This window comes from Gopherus flavomarginatus, chromosome 4 (assembly GCF_025201925.1).
Source record: "Gopherus flavomarginatus isolate rGopFla2 chromosome 4, rGopFla2.mat.asm, whole genome shotgun sequence".
Lineage (NCBI taxonomy): Eukaryota > Metazoa > Chordata > Testudines > Testudinidae > Gopherus > Gopherus flavomarginatus.
This window is the reverse complement of record NC_066620.1, coordinates 37,777,542-37,796,125: the sequence shown is the minus strand read 5'-3', so window position 1 is coordinate 37,796,125 and position 18,584 is coordinate 37,777,542. Positions and strand designations below refer to the sequence as shown.

Sequence of the window (18,584 nt, the reverse complement as noted above, 5' to 3'; positions counted from 1 at the left end):
AAATAACACACATTATGAACAGAATTGTTTGTAAGTGGAATGTTTTGTACTGAGATATCTGAATTGGATGCATCATGATAGTTCTTAAAACAAAAATGTTTGTTCATGATCTAGTTTGGGCAAAAATACTGTAGCCATTCAACCCATTTTTCTAAGCCTTGTCACAACTTATAAGTCATTAAAAGCATCTCAAGGGGCTTGTGATGGGTTGTCCCCCTTTAAGGTGCCACCTGATGCATTGAGATCGCCTGTTCCAACATCCTGGGCCCCCTTTACCCTGTCCTGCTGAGCCAGGCTCTTAAGCCTCCTCTAGCACACACACAGGCAGCGCCACACCCGGCTGCAGAAAGACACAGACACAAAGATCAGCTCTGGGAAGACTCAGCTTAAGGGACCTGCCCCAGCACACAGGTGCCAACCTTCCTGTATAGAAAGATCTGCACAGCACAAGCTCATAAAAATTCACCCTCCCTCAATGTGAAGAGAGATATGCACAGCTTCTTGCCCCCTTCCCCTCAAGATATGAATTGCACAAACTGGGTTATGTTATAAACAAAATAAATGTATTAACTATAAAAGGCAGATTTTAAGTTATTATAAGGGATAGCAAACAGAACAAAGCAGATTACTGAGCAAATAAAACAAAACGCGCATACTAAGCTTAATCTTTAAGAGATTTTCTCACCCTAAATGTTGTTTTAGACAATTTGCAGCATTTCTGTAGCTTAGAGTTCCAGTTATTTCTTCTTACAAACTGGACCCCCAAGTCTCAGTATGGACTCACCCCTGCATTTCCCCTCAGGTTAGGTCCTTCATCCCTCCAGGTGCTTTCAGTAGTCTTTCTTCTTGGGTAGGCAATGGAGAAGAGTCCAGATTAACCCCCTCTCCAGCCTTAAAAGGGATTTACCTAAAGTCGGAAACTGTAGTTTGATCCCCCTCCCCCTACAGAGGAAAAGTACCAGCAGTGTCAAAGGTGGTATTTTGTATCAGGTGACAGGACCACCTGATATGGTAGTGTCACAGCTACATCCCAGGATGCCTCTGAGGAAGGAGAGAGATTAGTCTCTTCACAGTCTTACTGTTTCTTTCTAATGGCCCATCAAGGCTGTGATGGCCAGTTGTCCGGTAGGTGTCTCCCAAAAACACACAGTTGTAATTGTTACATAGTCAGCATTCCTAACTTTAGATACAGAAAGGATACATGCATACAAATAGGATAATCACATTCAGTACATCATAACCTTTCCAATGATACCTTACAAGACACATCTTGCATGAAATATATCTTAGGCTATATTCATATCAGAACAGTATTTCTATGAAGAATATGGGGTGTAACACCGCAGAGAAGGTGAGCAGGAGATAGGGGACTAGAAGCCATACATACTGCAATGGGCTGTGCTTGCTATTTTAGACTCCATGGGATTAGCCTGGCCAGGCCCAGAGACTTTGTTTGTGGACTTTCAAGTTTGGGGTCTCTGGACCAGAGTCCTGAGGTAAGAGCCCTATGAACTGTTGTTATAGCTGCTCCCTCTCCTTTGTAAAGGGGACATACTTATTGTTAGTCAGTTTTGGCTTCCCTTGGCCCAGATCCTTTAAAGTGAACTTACTGGTGACCCAATTGGGGAAAGTAAGGCAGGGTGAGCCTGCAGCATTATGCCTCACCACAAGGAGGGCTGTAGGGATGGGACATGCTTTGTATACTGCCATCCTTATTTATGCTGGGTAGTAGCTTCTTCCACAAGCTGTTCTGAGGTAAAAAAATGGGAGGTGAGTGGGAAGTATCAAAAAAGCTTTGTCTGTCTTTATATATTGTAAAGGAGTAAAATGGGGTGCAAGACCAATTTAATAAAAACAGCCCTTTACAGTTCACATTTAATTAACTTAGCCTCACAACAACCTTTGAGGTAGGGAATATTCCATGCATAAATTTTACTAAATGGCAAAGAGGTGAAGTGACTTCCCTAAGGTCACACAGTCAGTCTGTGACTGACAGATCTAGGAACAGACCCCAGATCATCTGATTTCCAGTATTGTGCCTTAACCACAAAGCCTTGCTGTGTGTCACTAATATCCCACAATGTTTTTACTACAATTAAAAAAGGAAAGAGTAGAACAGCTGTAAAAACTACATTGATAAAATAGCAGTTGGTTATTACCAGAATAACTGAGTTCAGAAGCTGGCCCTCTGGATGTAACTGAGAGGAAGATTCAGGTAACAAAACATAAGAGGCAGTCCATCGAAAGCAAAATTCCATAAATACTTAAATTTGAAAAGAGAGGTAGAAGGGATAGCAAAGTGCTTTCCAACGACCCATACCTTCTCAACTAAAATTACTACTATTCCTCTAACTGGCAGCCATGTAACCTTTGAAATACAGATGTTAACTAAGAACACAAAGCAAGTATCAGCAGGAGTGTTGACCAAATTTTTTGTTCATTGTTGGCACCCTTTTCATCTGCAAGAGATGGTCAGAATTGCTGCCTATGATGGTTGGTGGTGCATGTTTGCAATGTCTCATGTGACTGAATACTTCAATCTGAGATCTGCATGATCTTTGGCAGTTGTTACAAATATATGTATCTTGGTTGGGAGCAGGGTGGATTTAATTTAAACCATGATAGAAATCACTAGTCAGGAAGACTCGATTTAATCATGGATTTCTACATAAAAGTGCATTCTTGTTGGTTGTTATAACCTTAATACATATTATTCACAACTTAGAGATAGATGTAGGTTTCGTTGTTAGAAGGTATATTTTTAAAGTGATTTATTTTGAAAACTTTTCAGAGTAATTTCACAGCTATATCAGAAAATGAATGAATGATTGGTTATTTCATTTACCAAAGGTAATTGAAGAAGATATTTATGAAGTCACTGGGAGGTGAACTATCTCTCCCATTCAACAGATTAATCGTTAATATTTGGAGGATTTTCTTGCCATGCTGTATTAAGAGGAGAACATTAACAGGAAGATATTTAAATTGTTTTATTTAACTAAAACAACTACATTAATGTATTCTGGATTTTTTTCTTCAACAGCAAACATAATATTTTAACAAAACAAGCATATGAATTTTTGAATTTAGTTAAACATTCAAGTTTTTTAAAATCAGGTTTGTTTTTGTTAAAATTGGTTTAACTAAAATAGTTAAATGAAATATTTTAAAAAGAAAACATTAAATCGACTGTGTCAGCCAGGTCAACATGAGAAACTTTAAATACTGGCTTCTGCAGCTAACTCAGTCGTCTTCACCTTCATTTTCCTGTTTGTTCATAATCTGGAAAAGAAAAACAAGCTTTCCTGCTTTTTCAGGTCCCAAATGATTTCTCAATTTGAAATAAATTAGTTGAAAGGAAGAAAATATTCTTTCTACACCATCAGAAGAAACTACTGCTGTTAAAAGTGAGATTATCACTTCAACAGTCTCTGAATGCAAGTGCTTAAGTAACTTCCACGAGTTCACTGGTGTGACTTTCTTTAAAACTTCATCAGCAAACATATATTTCTTGAATGGCTCACCCTTAGCTCTGAAGTTTATTATATTTGGCATTATGGAGGGATGATTGCTGGATGTCCATGTCATAGCCAACTCCTCTTCTTCAACAGTTAAGGTTTGACCCTGGTACTGAGTATTGAGAATATTTTCAAGAAAATGAGCTGGAGATAGTGCTTGTCCCATTCATTTTTTTAATGCTTGTAATTTAACTCTATCATTGCATATTTCTCTTTTTAAGATCTCACTCAGTTCCTTCCAAATTTCAACGGCATCAGCAATAGAACAGCTATTTCCCTGCATTTTGTTCAAGGCTACAGAAATAGGCTTCAGGGTACTCAGCATGTGTTCAACATTTCCCTTAAGCCCAATGCTGAGAACGTTGGCTGTGACAGTGTCATCTATTTTTTTAACGATTTTGTTCACAAACTCTCGTCAGATTAGGTCAGTTCTTGATACAGTACTCAAAACAGTCCACTACTGAGTTCCATCACGCGTCTTGAGGGAGAGTTAGCTTGGTTCCTCCCACTTTTTTCAGAGCAGCTGCTGCAAAGTGATTCTTATGGAAGAATTTTGCAATTTCAACAACATTAGCCTTTATTTCTGGAACACTGAAGTCTTTGGCTAGGAGGTGCGTCAAATGAATACTGCAGCCATATGTTATTAGCTTGGGATTCTCTTCACTCTCTTCTAAATAATTTCTTCTCATCTTGGATACAATTGCAGCATTGTCTCTGACCAAGCTGCATACTAGACATTTGAATTTCTTTTCACAGTTTCAAGTATCAGAGGGGTAGCCGTGTTAGTCTGGATCTGTAAAAGCAGCAAAGAATCCTGTGGCACCTTATAGACTAACAGACGTTTTGGAGCATGAGCTTTCGTGAGTGAATACCCACTTCCTCAGATGCATGTAGTGGAAATTTCCAGGGGCAGGTATATATATGCTAGCAAGCAAGCTAGAGATAACGAGGTCAGTTCAATCAGGGAGGATGAGGCCCTGTTCTAGCAGTTGAGGTGTGATCTGGTTAGGTCCTGTGATGGTGTCGCTGGTGTAGATATGTGGGCAGAGTTGGCATCGAGGTTTGTTGCATGGATTGGTTCCTGAGCTAGAGTTATTATGGTGCGGTGTGCAGTTACTGGTGAGAATATGTTTCAGGTTGGCAGGTTGTCTGTGGGCAAGGACTGGTGATGGTGTGGCTGATCTGGTTAGGTCCTGTGATGGTGTCGCTGGTGTAGATATGTGGGCAGAGTTGGCATCGAGGTTTGTTGCATGGATTGGTTCCTGAGCTAGAGTTATTATGGTGCGGTGTGCAGTTACTGGTGAGAATATGTTTCAGGTTGGCAGGTTGTCTGTGGGCAAGGACTGGCCTGCCACCCAAGGCCTGTGAAAGTGTGGGATCATTGTCCAGGATGGGTTGTAGATCCTTGATGATGCGTTGGAGGGGTTTTAGCTGGGGGCTGTATGTGATGGCCAGTGGAGTCCTGTTGGTTTCTTTCTTGGGTTTGTCTTGCAGTAGGAGGCTTCTGGGTACACGTCTGGCTCTGTTGATCTGTTTCCTTATTTCCTCGTGCGGGTATTGTAGTTTTGAGAATGCTTGGTGGAGATTTTGTAGGTGTTGGTCTCTGTCTGAGAAGTTAGAGCAGATGCGGTTGTACCTCAGTGCTTGGCTGTAGACAATGGATCGTGTGATGTGTCCAGGATGGAAGCTGGAGGCATGAAGGTAGGCATAGCCAGAAGCCTCCTACTGCAAGACAAACCCAAGAAAGAAACTTCAACCTCCCTGGCCACACTATAGCAGACCTTAAGGTGGCCATCCTGCAGCAAAATAACTTCAGGACCAGACTTCAAAGAGAAACTGCTGAGCTTCAGTTCATCTGCAAATTTGACACCATCAGCTCAGGATTGAACAAAGACTGTGAATGGCTTGCCAACTACAGAACCAGTTTCTCCTCCCTTGGTTTTCACACCTCAACTGCTAGAACAGGGCCTCATCCTCCCTGATTGAACTGACCTCGTTATCTCTAGCTTGCTTGCTAGCATATATATACCTGCCCCTGGAAATTTCCACTACATGCATCTGAGGAAGTGGGTATTCACCCACGAAAGCTCATGCTCCAAAACGTCTGTTAGTCTATAAGGTGCCACAGGATTCTTTGCTGTTTTCACAGTTTGTTATAGCTTTTACTGCTACTTCTTGTAAATATTCTGCCATGTGTGCATTTCCAGATATATAAATTGTTTCAGTAAGGAAGACATTCCCTTCTTCTGTTGTCACACAGCACCTAAAACAGGATCATTGTGGACATTGCTCTACCTATCAAGACTCAGGTTAACAATTTTACCCTTTAGACCTTTTGCACACTGCTAAATTTCTCTTTCATACACTTTATCCAGCAATTTTCCTACGACATCTGCTCTGTTGGGTGGACTGTATCCTTGTCTTAATGACTGAACCATGTTAATGAAGTGTGGGTTCTCAATCATACAGAAAGGAGAGTTTGTTGCATAAACAAACTGGGCAATTTTCCCATCAATTAGCCCTTTTTGTAATCTGCTGGATCTTATCATTGGCAGATAACTCTGAAACTATAGAAAATGATGGTGATCTTGAAGGTGGACAGTCTTCAGAATCCTAAAATGATAGTACCAGAGAGTAACAACTATTATTTTTTGCTCAGACATGAGAATTCAAGAATAGTCCAGAAGGAAGACAGGCCGTCCTCAAGAAAGAAGTATGAAATAAAAAAAGTTTACCTGAAGATCCTGCATGTTCTTACATGTTCCTTTCATAATCTTCAGTGCAGCTTCCTCCTGAGAAGGAAAACATCTCATGATGTTGTTTCATTTGGGCAGCCAGGTCTTGTATTTCTTTGTTGCACTGTTTGCTTTTTGCATGCATGCCTGTCTTACCCACACATAGAGGAACTTCATTAAAATATGCCCAAGCTGGGTCTCTTTTATGGCCTGCTGCCATTATAGGTTTTCCCTTCTACTGAGAGGTATGGCAGATCTCAAATCAATGAAGGCTACACTCACAAAGACCTCAACTTTTTGAAACTTTGCACTTTTAGAGAGAGGTAAGGGATTGACTTTGTGTACACAAATTTGCAGAGGGACAATAGGGTTGAGATCTGTTATTTCTCACCTCTATATATTATTTATTTATTTATTTTATTTAAAAACATTTTTGCTGTTGACAAGCATGTTATCTCTGGAAACACAAATCCACAGTTTGAGAACCGCAAAACTAAACATCTCTGATGGTATCTTCTAGACTGAGCACTGAGTCGCATTGGGTAGATAGATTAACCTAAATAATCTATACAGAAGCCCCTGAAACCCTATAAAATTGGATTCCTAATTCATGAACTATTGAACTCATTTACAAAACTTTTCTTAAACGTTACATGAATATATTGTCTCATACTATAGAATTAGAATTTATAATGCCTATTCCATAGGGAGATATCTTTGAGCTATAGTTTTAATTAAGATACATTATCTTTAGATAGGTTTTTTTTCCTCAAAAAGCATTTTATCAAGAAAGTCCGATTTAAATAAAAAACTCCAATTTTTTTTAATCATTGATTTTTATCCACCCTGGTTAGGAGCTGCTTGCTTCCTATAGGCTCTTTTCTCTTCAATCTGTAGGAGCCAGCTCCTGTCATGGATTTTAATTCCCTGATGGAGATGATGGAGCCACTTGTTACGATCACTTGCCAAGATTTCCCATCGGTCAGGATCAATTTCAAATTCCTTCATATCTCACTTGCATGTGTCTTTATAGTGAAGTTTGGGACATCCTGTTGTTCTTGTTCTCTCTAATAGTTCCCCATATAGCAGGGGTAGGCAACTTCTGGCACTCATGCTGCGCAGGTCCTGGCCACCAGTCCAGTGGGCTCTGCATTTTAATTTAATTTTAAATGAAGCTTCTTAAACATTTTTAAAACCTTATTTACTTTACATACAACAATAGTTTAGTTATATATTATAGACATAGAAAGAGACCTTCTAAAAACATTAACATGTATTACTGGCACGTGAAACCTTAAATTAAAGTGAATAAATGAAGACTCGGCACACCACACCGACCCCTGCCATATAGCATGTCCTCGGGTATACATTTGTCTTCCAGCCTACTCAGATGGCCCATCCAGCACAATCATCTTTGGTTGAGCAGGGCTGTCACGCCTGGTAAATTTTCCCTTTGAAGAGCTTCTGCACTGGTGACTTTATCTTGCCATTTGATGTTGAGTATGCGGTGTAAACAGCGTAGGTGGAAACTGTTTAAACTTTTCTCCTGATGAGCATAAATTGTCCATGTTTCCCCACCATACATGAGAGGGCTGAGGACCCAAGCTTGGTACATTAGCATTTTAGTCTTGATGGTTAACTTTGATTTGTTCCATGCTCTTTTAGTTAGTCTGCTAAAGGTGGTGGCAGCCTTTCCAATGCGAACATTTAGTTCTTCATCCATTGAGAGGTTGGTGGTTACTGTAGAACCTAAATAGCTGAACTTTTGGACTGCTTCTGGCTGGTTTGCATTTAAGGAGATTGAAGGATCTTGTGGAACCCCCTGTCCTAATACAACCATTTCTTAATGCTGATGGTAAGAGCAAATGCCTGACAGGTACTTGAAAGGTGATTCATGAGTTCTTGTAGCAGATCTTCATCGTGGGCTACAAGGGCAGCATCATCAGTGAACAGAATTTCCCTGATTAGCACCTTTTTTACTTTGGCCTTTGACTTAAGTCAGGACAGGGTTGAAGAGTTTCCCATCCGATCTTGTGTGGAGATACACTCCATCTTTTGTGTCCTTAAACGCACAGTTCAGGAGTACTGAGAAGAAGATTCCAAAGTGTGTCAGGGAAAGAACACATCCTTTCTTCACTCCGCTTTTCATCTCAAAGATGAAAGTACACTAAAATAAAATGTGCTATTTAGTCATTCCACAGCTTGAACGAGAAATAATTTTCTGCCTAGTGTTGAAACCCAAAGTAATAAGGATTTCTTGGTTCTTGTGTAAAGATTGATTAGTCCCATGGAGCACACATACAGATCTTCTTCTTCTATTTTTCTTTTCTCTCCCTCCTTCCCACATCACACTTCCAGAAGAATGCTTTCCTCCTTTATGTTTGGTTGGTTCAAGCTAACTGCTTGCTACTGTACAATTTGCTCTGTATGTTCATCTGAGATTCTGTACAATAAAGAGATTCCTGTGGAAGCTATTCAGAGTATCTGGAGGATTTTGTCAAAAACTAAACTAAAGCAGCTCCGTAATAGCGTTTTTGACAAATATATTCAACTTATTTGCTGCACACCATATTCTTTCACAAAATGCCCAGTAACTTAAAATGGAGTTATGGGCTGTGTGTGATGCAGCACTGGTGGCGCATTTGGCATCACATCTGGTGCATAATGTGACATGGAATTGGCTAATCTATTTTTCATCTCTGCAAAGGCTGTAGCCTTTAACTTTAAGATTTTGAAAATTATCAGTGCCAGCCCCTGTCTGTTCCCAAAATGCATGAAATGGTTCTGCAACTTTAAGTAAAGGTTACTCTTGTAACAGCTAGAAGATACAGAATTTCTGTAGTACATACTATGGTACTTTTAAAAAAATATATCTTTGAAGCTCTTTTAACATATTTTAGTTTTCTGATAGGGGAGAGAAAAAGGAAAAATCTCTTGCTTCAAATTTTGTTAAGTATAGTTGATTAACAATTGGACAGGGTTTAAAGAGAAATGCAGTGAAGCCTAGAACTGTTAACAGATTAGTTAACAAGGGAGTACAGTTGATTTAGCCAGTTTTAAAAAGTAGCTATTTTAAAACTTTAATCCTTGAGTAATATTTCACTGTGATTTAGGATGTTTAGAATTTTTGTCTGTTCGATATTGTTCTCTCACAACATAGATGCAGTTCCCTGATACTCAGCCTCAAGAGCTTTTTTTAATATACTGTTTGTACATTTTAGCTGATCTCAGCAAAAGGACATTGACACGCCCATTGCCAGAGACACAACAGTCAATCCAAAGATTACATTTGATCTAATTCAATTTGACATCCTCACTGGAGGCTTATACTTACAAGAGGTAGTGCTGTAACATGGAACTACAGGAAGGGTATTTTTGTAATGAGGAAGTTAGCTAGAAACAGATTGAAAGAGGAGTTTGGGGATTAAAATCCATAGAACCAGCATGCAGCTAGCTAAAAATGGCATGTTTGAATTGCAGACAAAATTATGCATTACTACAGCACGAGGGACTCTCATGTCCATTTCTCTGGTGTAACTCAATTGAAGATCATGGAGTAATTTTTTATTTACAGTTGTATAACTGAGATCAGTGTCTGTCCCTTGCTTTACTGATAAACTTACTTTCTTTCCCCTCCTGTCTCTAAATCCATATTTGAAGACTAGGGTTAAATCCCAAACTCACTGAATTTTAACAACTTGCCCCAGGTGATGGGGTTGCAATCCCACCTAGGTTGTTTACTGATTCTGTACCAGTGGTTCAAAATTTTTAAGGATTACACATTCAAATTTGTGCAGATGGCCAAATTCTGTGGCCAGTTATACCAACGCATCTCCACTGAAGACAGAGCAGACTTTGATTATTGTTTTTATTTATATAGCCTATTTGCAGCATTAACAGTTACATTGTGGGTCTCATGATATTTGGTATTCTATTTAAAGTGCTGGGTCCTATGAGAATTTCAGCTTTAATTAAAAAGTAAACTTCTCGTCCTCCTAGTTGCAGAGGAAAGCTTGAAAACGTGACCCAAGTACATTGTAAAGGCTCAGAAACCAGAAGGCAAACAAAAAGGACCCCCAAATGTATTTTTAAAATCATCTTATTCTTAAGCCTCTCTCATAATTTGGGGGGGACCTAACTCATGATTTTTTAATGTTGGGGTTGAAATGCTGTATTTGTTCACTGACTAAGCAAGTTAATAGAAAACAATGTTTTTCAAGCCCACACCACTCTGATATATTTAAAGAAACATGATTTACAACAAGCAGACTCAATGTATTGGTGGCTACTTGGTATTCATAGAACAGGATGAATTTCTTATCCTGTGTATGGGGTGGCAATTACAGGGCCAAATTCTGGCAGAGCACTTTCCATATGCACTCGTCAGAATATCCATGATTAGCAAGGGGGGGGGGGAGTGAAGGGCACAAGTTATCGACCCCAATCATGGATCCCCCAAATCTGTGGACAAACAGCTCTGTAGGCTCCCCACAAAGGAGCCAGACATGATCCTATTTACACCAACGTAAATCTAGAGTCATCCCAACTGAAATCAGAATCTGGCACATGGATTTTTCTGAGACAAGATAAAGGGGTCACAAGAGATGTGGACCATATGTTTATGTATGTAAAGCACCTGACTCAGCAGTGTCAGCTATCAAACCATATATACCTCTACCGCGATATAAGTCTGTCCTCACGAGCCAAAAAATCTTACCACGTTATAGGTGAAACCGTGTTATATCAAACTTGCTCTGATCCACCGGAGTGCTCAGCTCCTCCCTCCTCCCCGCCACCCCTGGAGCACTGCCTTACCACGTTATATCCAAATTTGTGTTATATTGGGTCATGTTATATTGAGGTAGAGGTGTACTAATGTACATACTTTATTTGTGATCCTAGCTTGGGGGAGGCCTTGCAGGTGGCTGCCTTGAACATTAACATGGCTCTTGCAGTATTTATATGTACCTATTTTATAGATGTTTATGACTTGGCCATTCTTTTCCCTAGAGCATTGGAAAAACACTCAGACTAACAGCAACTCCTCCTAAGCTCATGTATACAAAACTGAGAGTTTGATTCTGCTCTCTGTTGTGCTGCTTTTAGGCCTGTGTAACTATTAATGTTAATGGCAGTTACGTGCGGGAAGAAAGAGGAGAATGAGTATTCATTAAAGTCTGAATTTCCTGGCTTTGTAATGTTTATGACAACCTAGGAGTTAGTCAATTGTTTTTTGTTGCTGTCTGTTAATTTCCCAGTTTTTACTGCAGTTTGTTTAAAGAATAGAAGTCACCCAGGAGTATTATGGATGAAACAATAAATTATAATGGTTTCTTAGAATCTCTGCAGTAGATGTGACTTTGCTGTTGGATATATATAGGTGTTTTCTCATTAACTGAGGTCTACTTTTTTTCCTGTTTTTAATAGATGAATTCCTGAATATTTTTCATGTGACAGTTACATGCACTTCAAATTTAATTTAGGAAACACTTATTTAAAATTAACCCCCCAGCCTGTAAATATTTATTTTGATATGTCTACTCCTTTTGAAGACTTTTTTTATTTCTCTGATGTCCCAAGCTAAATCCTTCCTAAATACTTACTTAGGTCCTTTAAGAAACTTCTGATTTTTGAGATCAGACTTTCACAATTCTATCTCTGTAAACCCTGTGTAGTTTGTGGATTCCTGATCCAAGTAACACAGTCCAAAAATCCTCATGGATTTTTTGTTGAGAAACATTACTGAATAAGCAGAGCAGCTGATTTCTTTAAAATCTCTCTCTCCTGGCATTAGTTTACTGTGTAATTTGCTTTGATAAATGAAATACCAAAAGCAATGAGCTAATCCCTTGCTACAGTTCAGTTTTTAAAGTCAAAACCATAAGAATTATACAAGCAGAGTAGATAGCCAGAGAGCAGGACCTTCTATTCTTTGCACACACTGCTCCTAGTGTGGAGGAGTGGAGGATCAGGTCCATCTGCAGTAATAGAGAGTGAGGCAACTTGTAAGCAATGATTTGCTTGTGGTGAGTTTTCCAACTGTTATGGAACCATTGGGAAGAAAATAGTGTTTTTAATGGCTGCCTTAATAATCAGCTATCAAAATGAATGATAAAAGTATTCAAAGGGTATGTTTACACTGTGATTAAAACAAAACAAAACATGGCACCGCATCTCAGAGCATATGTTAGCTGACTCAGGCTTGCGGAGCTCAGGGTGCAGGGCTAAAGGTAGCAGTGTAGACATTCCGACTCAGGCTGGATAAGCCCAAGTCAGCTGATCTGGGCCATTTGTGACTGTGCTGTGGGTCTTTTATGGCAGGGTAGATATACCCTAAGTATGGTAACAGCAGATCATTATTAAGAATACTATATTTCCTAATATGTTTCAAAAAGAAATTGACATCACATTTCAGCTCTATTGCTATAAGGACTTAAATTCATGGCAGCACTTGAAATATATATAGATATTGTAGAGTAGGAGAGATCTAATTAAACCTTTTTTTTCTTGGTCAAGAATTACTGAATTGATTGGATACCACCCAGAAGAGCTACTGGGCCGTTCTGCATATGAATTCTATCATGCCTTGGACTCAGAAAATATGACTAAAAGCCATCAGAACTGTAAGTCATGCTGATATGTCCTTTGTTGTACATAAAACACGGTATGCATGTACCTGACTAACAAGCTGCAAACATAAAGGCACATTGGCGTGTTGTTGAGTTCTTGTGTATATCTTGCATGTATTCTGTGAGAGAGAAATGCAAAGGGATTGCACTAGTGCTTCAAAGTGAAACTTAAGTGATGCATTGGCTTTTTGCTATGTCCCATTGAAGCCCCGTGGCTGGCCCTTTTGATGAATTTCACTCTAAATTAGAAACAAAACTAGTTCCATTTGCAGGATGTTCATTCGTGGACACACCCTTTTTTTCTAAGTTAACTCATGATACCAGATTCAGTTGAGAGGCTGAAAAGCTGGGTAAGAGCAAGCAGTAAATATTGGGAAGGCGTAAATAAGAATAAATGGTCAATTTCAAGCATGGCAAGAAGTAAATAGTGGCATACCACAGTGATCAGTATTAGACACAAGTGTCCAATATAATAAATAAGAAAAGCTCTATTAAGTTATCTTGTTCAATGTTTTTCTCTCTTTCCTCCTGTCCCCATCACTTTACTTCTTTTTCCCACCCAAAACAAATAGCTTGGAAAAAACACAGAAATATTTAGGCTAATTCGGAGTAGGGAAGATTGTGGGGAGACTCCAACAGGACTTAATAAAATGAGATAGATGGAAGATGGCATTCAGTATACGAGGTAATATATATTGGGAGGAAGGGTTTTTTTAACTCTTTTTATACTTAGTTGGTTTCCATATTACCTGACATGGTCAGCTAAATGTTGGCATCTGCTCAGTAGACAATGGTGGTCAGAAGGTTGGAGAACTATATGGAAGCAAAGTATAATGCCATTGTATAAATCAATGCTTCACAGTGAATGTTGTGTATGCTTATGACCATCTCATTTCATTCCTGATACGATCATTTTGAAATGATCATGAGAGGTCATAGAATATGATGAAGCATTGATTGGGGGTAAGCGAGTTCCATAGGAGGAGAATTTTTAAAATCTCAAAGATTATTTAGTAGAGAAACACACATGAAAGGAGATATGCTAGAGATACCTAAAAGATGCAGACTACCACTCTTGTTTGTCTTATCTTATAATGTCGAAACAAGGGAGCTTTCAATGTAACAAGCGAAACAAACAAAAACAAGGAGGGAAAAAGCCAATTTTATATGACATAAAATTAACCTGTGACTATGCTGATGGAAGATACTATTGAGAAACATTGCTTAGTAAGATTAAAAAATAAAATTATCTGCATGTTCTCAGGACCGTTTCCTTCATCTTCCTTCCCCTGCTCCTGTCTTATTTTTTGTTACTTTTTTCCTTAAATTAGATGGTAAGATCTTCTTGTGCAGTGCTTAATACAATGAGGCCTGAATCCTGACTGTGGCTTCTAGTTGCTGCTATAATACAAATAATAATGCCATTACGTTAGCTAGGTTAGAGAAATACAAAGGTGCCAAATTCTCATGCTTCAGGATACAACAGTTTGGACCAGCTGGGGGCCAGGAAACAACCCTACGAAGATGATATAGTTGCTCAGGTGTCTCCTGTATATGGCCTCTCTTGCAAACAGGATACCGAACTAGCTGGACCATTTTACTGTTCCCTTGTGTCATCTCCTGTGTGCTCTATGTGAGGTGAATTGCTTGGTTTTTTACGTCATAGTCATTTTCACAAAGTGTCAATCCAGTTCTGTAGCAGTCTAACAGCAGTCCACAGGATCTGACTCAAACTCTTGGCTCCATATACAAATTAAAAATGACATAATGAGCTATTTGAAGAGTGTCATGTGTGTAATTTAACCACGTGAATGAATTGTGGAACACTAAATTCAACCATAGTTTATGGTTTCCACAAGGAAAATAATAATGACCGGAAATATATACAGTTATAATCAAATTAGTATATAAAACTCTGAGCTGTCTTTTGGAGGTCATAATTGCTGTCCTTGAAATGTAAAACAAGCTGTTGGTAGATGAAATTAACTATATCATGTCTTCTCTAGCTCTTTGCATTTACTTTAAATTTCTAACTCTCTTTTTCTTGATTAAAGGTGACCATTAACATTAATCTCCTAAAGATTAGTCTTTTGACTAATATATAAATATAGAATTTTTTGTGACTGTCTGTGCATTGGAGTTGACATTTCATAGCAATATAATGAAGGCCCTACATGTGTCTACCAAATGCATTTACAGTGAAAGGCTCAGTCATGTTGTGGGGGCATCCAGTGATAGACCCCGATCATCTTTTTCCACATCCCTTTCAGAGTGATTTTAACTTTTTTAAAGACCATAATAATCAGTCTCAGCAGGCAACTGCATAACCAGAAAGGGGTGGAGGGTTACATTAGCCCTAACAGCAGAGGTTCTAGACCTCTCCATCCCCAACAAGTTAAGTGCTCAGATGTTCATTAATAAGAATGTTTGACAGCAGAGATACTCATCTGTGGTGCAGAACAATGTTAGTTTTAATCAGAATGTTTTGAGGAAGCAGTTATATTTGTTCTCCATTAGCCTGCTTCTGTCAATCCATTCATGTGGTTTCGTCTTTTTTTCACAAATTTTGAATTCCCCAAAACAAATTAGGTCTTTTACAGGGGTGAGCAATTAATGATATTGTCTCCACTCAAGGAATCTATGTATTCTGAGATATCTGATTAGGAGGCATCATGAGCAATCAGTGGCTATGTTGCATTAAATTGTTTTTAAATCCCAGATATCAATAAAAGTGACCATCTACAGTTTATATTGAAATCGCACTGGAGAGGAAATAAAATAAGCCACCAGTGGAGGCTGCTCCTTGTTCTAACGGAGTCAGATCGACTCCATGCACAGGGCCAGCATAAAGCCTGTGTGTCACTTAAGCCCTCCACGTAGCCCTAATCCAGAAGCATGTTGAAATCAGTGGAGAAGACCCAGAAGTGGTTATTTATAAAAAGAATCCCACTGCAGCCTTATAGGGCTACTCACAGCTATGAGCACTACATCTAGTAATAAATGTGTAGGATCAGGCCCTATAATACTAAGAGTAGCCCCACAGTCTCTGAAGGTGTGTGGGGAAGCATATATACTGTATCTAGTCTGAGGGTAGCATAGCTTATGCATTCTGCCCTTTACAGGCATTGGCCCAAATTCTATGGTGATGTAAATTTGTGCAGCTCCAATAACCTCAACAAGAGCTATGTCTCTTTACATCACCAGAAAATTTGGCCCATTGCATCTCGCTGAGGCAAATGCCTCCAGGCACTTCTTAAAGAAGCCTGTATGGCTGGGGCCATAGGAATAGCAAGCCATGAACAAGCAGCCACCTGAGCACCAGCAAGCCCTTATTGAACGTGGAAGCCCTTGTGACCTTTTGAGAAACTGGGCGGATGTTCATGAGTTATGTTCTGTGATTTCTAACACACACTGAGTAATCTAATGTTAATAGATCAGATATAAGATGACACATAATTATCCTTGTTTAAAAGTTAAAACAAGATACAATTTCTTCTGGAGAGTTCTCCTAACTGTTTTGATCGATGCTTCACAAAATTCTTCTCCTAGCAGAGCTGCAAAGTAATCATTTAAAATGCAAAACAAAAATAAAACTCCTTGCTAAATATATTAGACATCCAAATTTTATTTAACCTAACTATGCTTTCTGCAGGAGCCAAGTATAATCACACTATAATATACCCACTGATTCTGAATATATCAGTGCCAACAATGTAATGTTACCAAACAAAGAAAAGAATTGAGTTCTAGAGCAAGATTTATTTTTCATTACAAGAAGGTAATCCACCACTATAATGAGGAATGGGAAAAAAAAGTTTGAAAGTTGAGTGAACAGACCTAAAATGAGCCTTTAAGATGGAAACAGAACTACTCCCCGATTTGCTGGTGACACCGCTGATACACTTGTTGCAGTTTTACAATACTGTAATGTTGTTTTCAGATGAGGTAATGACCCTGTGCTGAAATAAACCATAGTACTGTTTGTGTTCTTGGCTGCAAGTATAGCTCCATATACAGTATAAGACTTAATTGAATGTCATCAAATGCAAGATTAGAATTCAATTTTGCAGGGTTTAACATACCCCACTCTTTTACCAGTTGTGTGAGGAAGAGATGAAAATCTTTGTCTTTGGCTGGAAAATATAGCTTTGCAGGGAATCTTTTGTGCAAACACTTAATATTCTAGAACTATATCCATTTAGGGCCTTCCCATTAAAAACAATTGGAATTTTGCCATTGACTTCCATGGGGAGCTGGCTCTGGCCATCTGAGACATGTCAATGGGAAGTACATAGGAGTTTGACAGACCAAGTCAGTTGTATCATATTTTGCATCTATTTCAAATGTATGACAACAATTAAAAAGCAGCTTTGTAAACAATTAAAGGCAATAAAAAGTAACTGAAGATAATATTTTTTGTTTATTCTTCAGTGTGATGATCTAATTAATGTTGTATGAGATAGAGATGTAATATTTTGGTAACGTATTTAAAATAAAATGCTTTTAACTTTCTAACAACTTGGAAGTCAGACTGAAGGCATAGATAACTGAAAGACAAAATTCAAGTGCATTAGTAATTTATAGCGTTACTCCAAAGAAAGCATTCTGCCACTCTTTCTATCAGAACATGATGTGCTTTGGAGGGCGAGGGGGAAGATTAAAGCAGTAAAAAGCTTTCCTGTAATGTAACAGGCACCCTTATTATGACTCTTATTGAAGAGCTGATGATTAGGAAGCCAATGTAATTATGTTGCACAAGCAGAGCAGAACAGTCTCTGAAACATACTAAAGACAAAACCTTTTGATTTTGTTCCACACATTTAATCAAAAACATATTTAATCAAAAACAATAATCTTATATTTTGTCTAAATTAAAAAAGTCTAAATAAATTAAATGAAGGATGATGAAATATTCCTAGGGAAAAAAACTTTAGAGACAGGAAGAGAAACACTACAAATGACCCACGAACACTTAGAGTGGGGTTTACAAAGATACTTAAGTGCCTGCCCCGCATTGGAATCAAAGGGAGTTAGGCACCTAACTACATTTGAGTATGCTAACCTTATTTTATTTCAGAAATTTACTGGGCCCAGTTCTATTGTGGTTGTGCAGGAAGGACTTGTGCTTCAATAGTTTCTACAATGGTCACGTACGCAGGATTTTTCCTGTGCAAAGACTGTAGGATCAAGTCCAACTACAATTGGCCTTTAGTACATCAGTTTAATTGAGAACAAATAACGTTATTACAATTGAAAGGTGCTTAAAGGGGAAATTTTGCCAAAAGGGCTTGATTGGGCAAACTTGAATCCCAATGGCGAGCTTATGTGCTAGCATGGATTGCAATATTATTATTAACATGGATAGAAAATTATTGTCAGTTGGGAGAAAGACTGTTGCTTGAATGGAAGATACCATCCATATTAGCTGCCTTGAGGAAAATGGAAGGTTGACACCAAGTAAAGCACCCTAAAAACTTAAATTCTTAAATGCCAAGAACTCTACACTGAAACATCTTACCTATCTGTGAGTACTATAGATGTCTTATTTAGGCGATATATAAAAGTATTTGTAAAGCATCCAGATCAAACTCTAAATCTGAACTGTACTTTTTTTGTTCAGTGTGCTACTACCCAAACAAAGCTTGATTCTATCTTCTGTGTAACCCAGAAGTAACATGGAAGTATTACATTGTCCTGTAAGC

At 38.6% G+C, this 18,584-nt stretch overlaps 1 protein-coding gene across 3 annotated transcripts in view; it reads left to right on the top strand.

Moving 5' to 3' along the window:
• The window catches only part of EPAS1 (endothelial PAS domain protein 1), a 151,189-nt gene that overhangs the window by 111,789 nt on the left and 20,816 nt on the right, over positions 1 to 18,584 (top strand). For all 3 annotated transcript variants that reach the window (XM_050951801.1, XM_050951802.1, XM_050951800.1), the window contains one exon: positions 12,770 to 12,876. In XM_050951801.1, the coding sequence (XP_050807758.1) occupies positions 12,770 to 12,876 (107 nt within the window). The remainder of the gene's footprint in view (positions 1 to 12,769; positions 12,877 to 18,584) is intronic.